Raw genomic sequence first — 11,189 nt, 5'->3', positions numbered from 1 at the left:
TTTTCTTCAACTTTTTCCCCTCCGGGTTTTTAACTTTTTTTTTTTTCTTTCTTCTTCTATCTATTTTGGATGGATCCTTTAATTTTCTTCAACTTTTCTCTTTTCTCTCCTTCTTTTTGTATCATATTGTATTGTAATATATATATATATGTATATATTATATAGAGTACAGAGGAAAACAGGTAGGTCTCTTACGTTACACGTTACACGTTACACGTTACACGTTACGTTGCATTACAGTTTAGTTAACTATAGTTGTATAATAATAATAATAGTAATAATAATAGTAATAATAATAATAATAATAATGATAATAATAGTAATTATAGTAATTATATGTAGTTTTATGTGAATAATTATAATTATATACGTGTTTCACATCATACACAACGCGCGTGATCAATTTCAATTATATAATCATCTCTTTTATTTTTTCCCCTTTTGTTTTATATCTTCTTGTACCACAAACGCCATTGAGCTATTCATTTTGTGCCGCGGTTTTTTTTCATTTATTACTTTACTATTTGTAGTTGTTTTTGTTGTTTTTCTCCGCTTTTTGTTTCATGTATAAGTGTGTGTTTGATTTAATTATCTTATAAATAATTGTGTTTTCTTTCTATCCTTTCCATTTATTAGTTTTTCTTATTCTCAATCATCATTGTCTTCTTCTTTCACATTAGCGTTTTCATTGAAACGTGTGCGCCAGTGTGCCCGTAATTTGTGCGTCCGTAAAAATTTACCGCGTGTAAGTTAAATACATGTGCAGATATAAAGAATAACTCGTACATATCAGATACCTTTCCAGGGCTCAACGTTCACTCTTTTTTCTTAAACATATTCTTGTTATTTTTGGATATTAGCAACAATTTCGCATCTTACACGTTTTTCTCCTCACTCTCATCATCGCCTTTGTCTTTGATAATCATCCATCAATTTTTCTCCGTCCCACATATCGCAATTTTTCTCATTTCTATTTCTCAGCATTCTCTGCGTACGATGCACGCGAGAGTGGAGAAAAAAAATGTAGAGATCTTCTCACAGTCAATATAAAACAAATTTCAAATTCTAAAATATCACGCGATTCCCGTATAATAATTCTGCATGTTAGAAATTTCCTGATTCCCGTGATTTCCCGAGCCTAACAATTTCCTAATCAACTTCTCTTCCTTTTTCTCTCTCCCTCTATCTTGCTTCTCACTGAATAAGAAAAGAGTTAAAAAAAAAAAAAAAAAAAAAAAAAAATACACCAAACGAATTGACACAAGGAAAAATTATCGCATAATTCGCGGCAGCAATTGGTCTAAATATTATCTTCGTTCTACCATCCGTTTATTTTTCCTCTTTAAACCGTTATTCCCCATCGTTTTTCCTTCTTTTACTTCCTCCTCTATACTTAATTTTATTTGTGACGTTCAAGTATTTTCTTTTTCTCTTCTCTGGCGTATATTATCGAATTATCGACCCACAACACCGTGATTTTCAAGATATAAAGTTGGAATTTTTTTTTCCTCTTATTCTTTCACGCTTGCGTATGCTTGAATGATTTCCAACCCTTCGGAGGAACGGGAACAGAGGAAAAAGGGCAGAGGATGTGGGACGACTTCTGTGACAAATGATTAACATCGACAATGAGAGACAAATCGTCGTTTTATCGATACGTACGTATATATAATAATTAATAATTATAAATTTTCATATCATGTGTTGCTTTTAATGTTGGGACAAGGTGCATGGCGGATTTATGCGAGGGAGGATACCGTGTGTTTCATTTAATTTATTCATTCTTTTCACTTGGTTTCTCGAGATTACTTTTTCCATTACACAAAGAGACTGGGAAAGGGAATTTCCTCTTCTTTTCTTTTCAACGTCAAGTCAATTTTCAGACCTGTCTACTATATCAATTCTCCTATGGTCTTCTTCAAGTTCCATATGGGAAAGTAAGAAAAGGGGGTCGGCAGCTTTTGTTCATTTTTCAACTCCTCTTTCCCCATATTTTTAAACTATATAATATAAACTAGAAACGTTGGTACTCGTGGTTTACCTTGGCGTCATTTGTAATAACTCTGGCGTTGTTAATATATCTACGCAATTTAAAATCGACGACTAGGCTACTAGGTTGTTCTCGTATTTCTTGTTCTTCTTGTTCTTGATGTTGTTGATGTTCTTGTTGTTCATGTCGTTTCCGCACAATACAATTATCTTTACCACCACAACCAAAATTATCGTTCTTACTATTACATTTAATACTTTGACGATGTCCCAAGTTCCTGATCAACTTCAACTCCGGTTTATTGTGGAATATAGAGTTAGCAGTGGAAGTATAAGTATTAGTATTAGTATTAGTATTAGTATTAGTAGTAGTAGAAGTAGTAGTAGAAGTTTCATTCATATCTAGCTGATAATGTACCAATTTTTTTGTATCGTCTTTAAATTTTTTTTCATTATTATCATCATTATGCGTCGTCGTGGTAGGAGTAGTGGTAGTAGTAGTAGTAATAGCAGTAGTGGTAATAGTAATAGTAGTAGTAGTAGTAGTAATAGTAGCAGTAGTAGTAGTAGTAGTAGTAGTAACAGCGGTAATAGTATTATTAGTATTAGTAGCTGATACCGCGAACTTGTCCCGATCGTCATCGCGATCCTGATACCGACTATCTTGATCTTGAGAAAGATCGTAGCCGTACTGATCGCCGTTGGTCAAGTGGTGGTACTTGATACTGATGCTGTATGCGGATTGGCTGGTGCGTTTGGTTCTTTGAATCAACGTCTTCGGCTTGAAAGAAGCCTCAAGTTAGTTCCATATGCGAAGGAAAGAGTCCCATGAGCCCGTCGCCACCGCCATACCGTCCTCCGTTACGCCAAGACAGGATACACGGTTGTCGTGTCCAGCCAGGATTCCTTTCGTTTTTCGTCACGCCAAGCACGGAGAGCATGTTCGAATAGTGGTTAAAAAAAAAGAAAAAAAGGTGGGGGAAAAAAGAAAATAAGACAAAAATGAATTACATGTGAAATTTCAGGACATAAACGACAAGCTGCGTAAGAGATAATAAAGCGAATAAAGATATACGAACAATGGATAAACTCGGTCATTTGTTTATAAAATAAACTTACCGGCGCGTTCGCTCTTCATCGAGTCCCAGACGTTGCAATTGAAGTCATCGTAACCGGCTAGAAGGAGCCTGCCCGACTTGCTAAAAGCCACACTAGTTATGCCGCAGATAATATTATCGTGGCTGTACATAGCAAGTTCTTGGTCCGCCCTTATGTCGAACAGTCTGCACGTAGCGTCGTCCGAACCAGTTGCGAACGCGTAGCCGTTAGGGAAGAACTGGAAACAAGATTTTTCGTCTGTCTTTCAGTTTGTTGGATTCTTCTCTCTCTCTTTATTTTCGCAACTTCCTCATCGCCTGATGTTTCCTGTTCTATTTTCATATTGGCAAAAAACAACCACCACTCACCGTAACGGCGTTAATGTCACTCTCGTGACCCGGGAAAGTCTGCTTGCAAGAACCCTCGCGAATGTCCCATAGCTTGGCGCTCGCGTCGCAAGCACCCGATACAAATGTGCGCATGTCCGGCGCAAGCGACAGCGACATAACGTCACCTGTGTGACCGATGAACGATGTGCACTGTTGACCAGTCTCAATATCCCACAACGCGCTATCAAATAAAATAGAAAAAAGCATATTAGTCTCTTCAATACTTATCAAATTACACATCTCTCAGTTTGATTCGATCAATTATCATAGCTTGTCGATGGACCCGAGTAGTTTGTTTTCTCAACTCGTACGCTGTGTGAAAGAAAAATGAAATGAAATACGTATGACAAATCGACTCACCATGACATATCGCCTGAGCTAGTGACGATTTGATTGTCGTCGAGGAACCGGCAGCACGACAAATATCCAGTGTGACCGGGCAGCTCTCTGCTTACCCGGACGTTGCCTTCCCTTGTTTTGAGACTATAAATGGAGCATATATTGTCGAGGCCACCGCAAGCGACGTAACTGCCCGACGGTGCGTAGGCGCATGTCATTACCCACGAAGAGCGGAGCGGTATGGCGTGGACCTTGTTGGTCGTGTAGCTGTCCCAGACGATCAGTTTGCCATCCTGGGACGCAGATACTAGGTTCCTACTAACAATGATCACGTCAAATGTAGTAGTAGCAGTTGTTGCTATGGCCAATGCAATCCTTCGGAATGCAATGCAATCGATCAATCATTCGCATCGGTTAATCGATAATGACAAAATGTATAAAAGAAACGTAGAATAAAATACCAAGAGAACGATTCTTATTAGGAAGAAGATGAAAAAATGAAACAAATACAAATACAAGATATATTTTAGAAAATGTTTTGTGAACACCGTCATCTTCTTTTTTTTTTTTTTTTTTTTTTTTTGATCTTTCCAATTACATCTTTTTTGCGAGAACCGCAAGCTTCGTCGTAGTCAGGAAGAAAAACAACAATTTTCAAACAGGGAAGAACGTTACAGTGGGTAATACCTGGAGTCGCTGCCCCAGTGCATAGCGTAAATCTTTGCCAAGTGACCACGAAGTGTGCGTCTCGTTCGCATCTGTATCCGCCCAATTGGTTCCATGCCCGACGTCGCCTGGGAAAGACTTGTGTCGCATGCCGCCTTCCTAGCATCCTGCGCAGCAATGATATAAAATTTAAAGAAATGAAATTGATCAGTATTTAAAAAAGCACAATACTTGAATACGAAATTCAATTTCACAACATAATTGTAGATTTGTATAATAAAATCGCTTATACATTGCTTGAAATTTATGCGATAGGTATTTTCTGTTTTTACCAGGAATCATCGAATCGTTTATAATCCCAAGTGAAGAAAAATTCATTTCAATAGTGAAAATGTAAAATGATTGAACGATTATAAAATCACACAAATTAATTCAACATGTAATAATGACTACTGTGTGCAATTATTATTGTTATAGATAAGATCTAAAAAAAATTGGCCTGAATTTTTTCATAAACAACCACATTCGTTTCAATGTCAAAATCACTGGTAAATTATATTTTCTAACATACAAATAAAAGAACGTTTAATCAGAGGAGATGGAAGTAAAAAAAAAAAAAAAAAAAAAAAAAAACAAATCTTCAACAAGATAGTAGAACGACAGAGAAGAACGAAGAAGAAAAATTTATCTCTCCAATTTCCCTCCCATTTTCAGGGAAACTTTAATTATTTTGTTTTTTCCTTTGGTGCTTATCTCGTTTAAAAAATACATCTGCAATCCATTCAAAAACGCACGAGTGCTCCGCTATGTACATGTATACATACACGTCGGTATCATATGCATAATGTAACCGTATACATACAGCAGAAAGGATTATTACACGCATCATTTGTATAATACGTTACATAATATACACATAAAATGTACAAAATTTCGCGAATATTTTGCTGCGCATCTGTACACCTACCGAAAAAAAAAAAAGCGTGGTTTTGGAATGCGAAGAGTGACAGGGAAGTGATTAGAAAAGAGAAAGAGAGAGAGAGAAAAAAAAACAGTACAAAAAAAAAAGGGGGAAAAAAAGAAGAGAGAACAACACCAAGAAGAAGGTGTCCAAAGGGCATAACGGAAAGACGAGAAGACGATAGGAAAACGACGACAAAGAGGAGATGGTTCAGGAACACCGGGTAGGTAGATTGGTATAAGGTAGTGACGTATATATACTGTATGTAACACGAGATTTAAAACAGGGCGTGGGAGCGAGAAAGAGAGGGGTTGTACAACGTGTATTGATCGGACACGCGACGGCGACGGCGACGGCGACGACGACGCAGGCAGGCAGGCAGGCAGGCAGGCAGGCAGGCAGGCAGGAAAGGAACCTAAAGCCAAAGTCAAAGAGAAACCGAGAATCCTCCTCGTCGTCGTCGTCGTCGTCGTTGTCGTCGTTGTCGTCTGTGCCGCGCCCTAGACGACAGAAGCTTTGATACATCGTTATACAAGCTGAAAAGAAATTCAATTTTTACACAGTTATCTGCTCCGAATTCTGATTATTATTGTTTGTTTTTTGTTTGTTTTTGTTTTTTGTTGTTTTTTTTTCGAAAAAACATCATTCGATGCATTACGCGATAATTATGATAATCGATGACACATTTTTAATCGATCTTGTGTCTTTTTTAATGATTAAAAATTTTGTTTAGTTGGTTTAATAACCCTTTGAATCATACGTTGTTTTGCCGAGTCAATTTTTAAAACAAGATTTTAATCTGTGGGTTTTTGGGTCGGTAATTTCGAATCAGAAATCAGATTTCAAAAAGAAACGATAACTAATTGAATATGGCGGAGGAAAATTTCAAATTTCATCAAATACGGTGAATAAAAAAACTTTAAGCAGGAGTTTTCGGGGTCACTGATTGGGTACGGAATACTGAAATTGCAAAATCTGATTTCAGAATTGTAATCAGTGACCCAAAAACTCCTGAACAGAGTTTTTACTCCGAATTCAATCGAATTCGAAATTTTCGTCCACGATATTGGATCCGCCATCTTGAATTTTTAAACTTCTGATTTCAGATTCGTAATCAACGATCGGAAAAACTTATAATTTATCTAAAACATGTATAATATATGTATATGTCATATGGGATAACTTTCTCAGCAATCAATTATCCCTTCAATTTTCACGATTTTTTCCAGTCAATTTCTTTCTAAAAATAATAATTCATTAGTATACTATCAGGAACAGCAATAAACCGCAAAGAAATATGTGGTAACAATATTTACCACAATGACATTAACAAAAGGTTAATAGAAAAAAAGGGAAACGCGTATCAACATTGATTTCTATAGACGTTGCCACCGCATTATCAAAGCATTAAAATAGTTGTAACAAATATTTGTATACATAATACATGTCTCTATGTGAATCGGTAACACGCATATGCTAATTTTCTGGCTATAGCTATGAAATGGAAAAAAAAAACAAAAAAAAAGAAATAACAACGAATAACTACAATCATTTTTGTTTCGATCATACCCAAAACCTCTATACTTTTTTGGGTAATATTGTGAAAAATAAAAAGTTTAAAATCTGTACAGCTATGCAGGTAATATTGAAACTAAAAGCCTTAATATCTTGTAAATTTTTCTTATCGATAACAGTTTGTCCGTGCGTACTTCATTACATTATTCACGTTTCTTTCTTTCCTAATTCATCGTCTCCATTCCCCGATTTCATATGTATTGTATATAAATTATACATAAACGTATGCATCAAATCAGTTGTATAAAATGACAAAAAAAGAAGAATGAAAGTGAAAAAACTACATCAGATATAAATAATTCGACATTTGTGTATTACATATAGATGTAATGTATATTATATACTAATTGAATTAGAAATCGAGTCGATTATTCACGTTATAATGAAAACCTCAACTTCCAGTGGTCGAACGAACGATTCGACTCCTAAGTGTCGTACATTCCGTGAATAAAACCAGGATATTGTTACCCTCGTCATTTTTATTGTTATTATTATTATAAGATTACTGTAAAGTACCGTTTAAATATCGACCCAACCAAAGAATGTTTGAAACTTTCTATTAAATTCAGGTGTAGGAAAGAAAAAATAATATCTCGTAACTAAATATGTGATTTGATATGTAAATTCATAGAAGAACGAAAACCAGAACGAGAGAGAGAGTGAGAGTGAGAGTGAGAGTGAGAGAGAGAGAGAGAGATCAAAAATAATAAAAATATAAGAATCAATAAATTATATAACTTTATTATTGCAGAACGAAAACGTTTTTATTTTAATCTCAATATTTTGCGTCTCTCTCTCTCTCTCTCTTTATTTTCGCCTCGTCTTTTTGATCTTCATTTACAGCTTGTCTCTTCTTTTTCCGTTTAATAGATTTGGCCTACTTTTTCCCACTCCTCTCTCTATCTCTCTATCTCTCTCACTTAAATACCACATGCATACAACCTACATGACATCTACATATGTACAACAAATAGCAAACGTCTAAAACCAATTCAACGACCTAGAACAACAATAATTTATCGCTGGCTCGTCAATCATATATAAAGCAGCGTGTATATAAGAATATATTTATAACAGATAATACGAATTGAAAAAACAAAATCTGGTATTCGGGTGTATTTTTTTTTCATCTCTTTTCAATTATCTATTTAAGATTATTCACTTTGAAATTCAACACAAGGTTGAATTTCGCGACACTACAAAATTACAATAAAGAAAAAATCGAAGAAAAAAAAACCAAGCAAAAAAAAAAAAAAAACACAGATTATAAAACCGAAGGCGAAGGAGAACGAAGAAGAAAAAAAGAGACGCATGTATGTACATACGTATATCACACACCAAAGTTCTATTTTAAGAATTTCCAAGTCTCGTTTTAGCATTGTTTATCAGATAAATTAGAAAATGTTTAAAAAATGAGAATGATTCGGAACCGTTTCTATGTGACCCACACGCCTATCCGTATTAGTTCAGTTTGCCCTCTTCCTAATCCTTTCTTTTTCCTCATCTCGTTTGTTGCATCGAGTTGAAAAACTGCTCGTCATTATTCATATTATTGCAAATGTACAATACTAGAATGACTAGAATCGTGTTAAACACTCGTCGACCTAAATTATACGTCGTAATGTTTAATTGAGACAGATTCGCTCGGTGTCTGAGAACTGCCAGAAACGAATATGATAATGACAGGAATAATACAGACTAACTCTCGGTACAGTATTCAACGAAACGTTACCACATGATGAATATTTTGCGCGCGAAGTTAGAAACATAGCAATAGCGTACATAAAATGACGTATAAAAACACACGAAATTGAATTTCGAAAAAATAACTTTGGAATAACCATTAGAAAAAGTTTACCTTGCGGAATGTGAATATAATATTTTAAGTTTGTTTTCAACTATTTTCAATACACCTTAAACTTCATGGCGATACATGAGGTCAAAGTTCGTAACGTTCGTATGACGATCCATTTTTATTGGAATTGTCGATTAAATTGGTTGAAAGTTCGATATCCGACAGAAGATATGACGTTCCTGTATCATTTTTGCTTGTAAAAAACACGCATCGTCCGATCAAATTTAATGAACCAGGTCAGATTTTCTTCAATTCGCAAAACAAATTCTCTACAAACAACAACAAACTCATATTTATTTCCATTTGGCTTTTCGATTGACGAAAGAACAACGATTAGTGTGAAATTATTACAACAAGTGACGAATAGTAAACCAATGACTTTGTAAAAAAAAAAAAGAAAAAAAATAATGATACTCCACAGTTATCCAAAATCTGTTTTTATAGATTTGTAGAGAAATTATTTTTATGAATAAAAATAGCCCCTAGACAGTTCGTCATAAGATCGTTAAAAAAATGCGATCGTAGAAATATTTCACCGCTGCAAAGTCGTCAAGAACGGTATAATAGTAATTGAAATTAATGATTGAAAAGATGAAAACAAATTAAAAAAAAAAAAAGCACATCCTGCGTTATGGAAATATTCTTTCAACTAGATTCAAATTGCGCGGTCAAATTTCCATTTCTGCTTTGGAAAACTTACGTTTAAAATAATTTCCAAATTATAATTTTTTTTCCTATACATATACATGTGATCGACGACATTAGCCTAAATTCCACCAAAGAACATGATCACTTATCAAACCGAACTTTGTAACATTATCGTAATGATGCATCCTCAGAAAAAAAAAAAATCGTTATTCTCCAACTTTATAACGAGCCAAAATTTAGTAAACCTTAAAAACCGTAAAAGGTGAATAATAATAATTATTATCGATACGTTACAATTACCAAAATTCAGTCTCGTGACAATTTTCCATAAAAACTCGAAAAAATTTAAAAAAAAAATCATTTCGATCAACAATCGCAACAAGAAAAACAAAATTATCCCAAAATTAAATTCCGCCAAACATATACTTGTAAAAAAAAAAAAAAAAAAAAAAAAAAAAAAAAAAAAAAAAAAAAAAAAAAAAAAAAATCGTAATAAAACCTTGAGCAAATTTTACACCAAAGCAGCAAAGATCAAAAAGTCATTCGTCCCAAATTATTTCCATCGCTATCGAAAAAAAAAACACGTTGTTACTCTAACTTCGTGCCTATTTTCACCTAAAAAAAAAACTCTCTCTCTCTCCTTACAATGCCTACATATTATCGCCAAATAATGAAAAGACAAACACACTTTAACACATAAAAAAAAAAAAAAACCCACAATGTATAAAAGAAAAACTCTCACCCTGATCGCATTCTTGAGCGTCTCCGCCTCCTGGCGAAGACTATCGAGTTCGTTCATGATGCGTTTTCGTACCCCGTTTCTCTATCGAAAAACAGACCGTCGTCGGCTTTTCTCCCAGCTGCGGAAGGGGTTGCGATGGGTTAAGGGTGTGTAGGGGCGGGAGGGAGGGAGGGTGAAAGAGCGAGGCCGGGGGGGGGGGAGGGGAACGGGGGGTTTAATAGAGGGAGGGGTTCGGGGGGGGGGGAGGGGGACCTGATGTCCAGGCCTGCAGGGGTCCGTCGTCGTCCCTCCTCTCCTCGTTACCTCTTCCTCTTCCTCTTCCTCCTCTCGCCCCAGATCCTCTCGATACGATATTTACTATCCTCCACCACCACCGCCTCCTCCTTCTTCTTTCTCTTCGTCTTCTCCTCTTTCTTTCCTGACGATGGTCTTGTTCTTATTGCTGTTACTACTATCAACGACGACAATGATGATGTTGTTGTTGTTGTTGTTGTTTTTGTTGTTGTTGGGACTATTAGACTAACGTTGTGAAAGGATTCGATTGACGGCAATAAGGACACCGAACTCGATGATCCTCCTCCGGTTTTCGGCGTTACTGTTTCAACTCCACCTGAAACCTGCGGCCCTCCTCCTATCCTAACGCAAACTACGGATCTCCGAGATGCCAGCACCGCGCGCCAGCTTGACTTGTACTTTCAAATCTTCCGTCTCTCCCTGCTCGTCGTCGTCCTCGTCCTCTTCTTATCCACCTGCGGATCGCCTTCTTTGCCCTCCACAATTCCTCCTCCTCCGCCTCCTCCTCCCTGAAAAAAATACAACAAATCGTTATCATGGTAGTCCGATACTTGTTTGCTCGGTTTCTTTTATTTCTTTTCTTTCTTTTTCTTTTTTTTATCAAATTTGAGTTTTCTTTTACTTTTCCCCTAC

At 35.8% G+C, this 11,189-nt stretch overlaps 1 protein-coding gene across 2 annotated transcripts; it reads right to left on the bottom strand.

The window, feature by feature from the left end:
• Positions 1–437: 437 nt before the first annotated feature.
• LOC124409935 (guanine nucleotide-binding protein G(I)/G(S)/G(T) subunit beta-1) lies at positions 438–10,438 on the bottom strand. 2 transcript variants are annotated; one of them, XM_046887908.1, is made up of 6 exons: positions 10,263–10,438; positions 4,503–4,648; positions 3,837–4,133; positions 3,456–3,657; positions 3,109–3,325; positions 438–2,895 (listed from the first exon to the last, which is right to left on the bottom strand). In XM_046887908.1, exons 1-6 carry the CDS (start codon positions 10,317–10,319, stop codon positions 2,789–2,791), a joined length of 1,026 nt encoding a protein of 341 aa, XP_046743864.1. In that variant the 5' UTR covers positions 10,320–10,438; the 3' UTR covers positions 438–2,788. The 2 variants fall into 2 exon arrangements, with proteins under 2 accessions (XP_046743864.1, XP_046743865.1); XM_046887909.1 differs by having other exon boundaries at positions 3,837–4,130.
• Positions 10,439–11,189: the final 751 nt, after the last annotated feature.

Source organism: Diprion similis, chromosome 8 (assembly GCF_021155765.1).
Source record: "Diprion similis isolate iyDipSimi1 chromosome 8, iyDipSimi1.1, whole genome shotgun sequence".
NCBI classification, from domain to species: domain Eukaryota; kingdom Metazoa; phylum Arthropoda; class Insecta; order Hymenoptera; family Diprionidae; genus Diprion; species Diprion similis.
Note: the sequence above shows the minus strand (reverse complement) of the source record. Positions and strands in the feature narration are given on the sequence as shown.

Excerpts from the sequence above, each read along its gene's own strand:
- LOC124409935 (XM_046887908.1), bottom strand. The coding sequence starts at position 10,319 with ATGAACGAACTCGATAGTCTTCGCCAGGAGGCGGAGACGCTCAAGAAT. Across the intron at positions 4,134-4,502 it reads CACTGGGGCAGCGACTCCAG|TAGGAACCTAGTATCTGCGT; the intron begins GTATTACCCACT and ends GATCATTGTTAG. Across the intron at positions 3,326-3,455 it reads GTGACATTAACGCCGTTACG|TTCTTCCCTAACGGCTACGC; the intron begins GTGAGTGGTGGT and ends TCTTGTTTCCAG.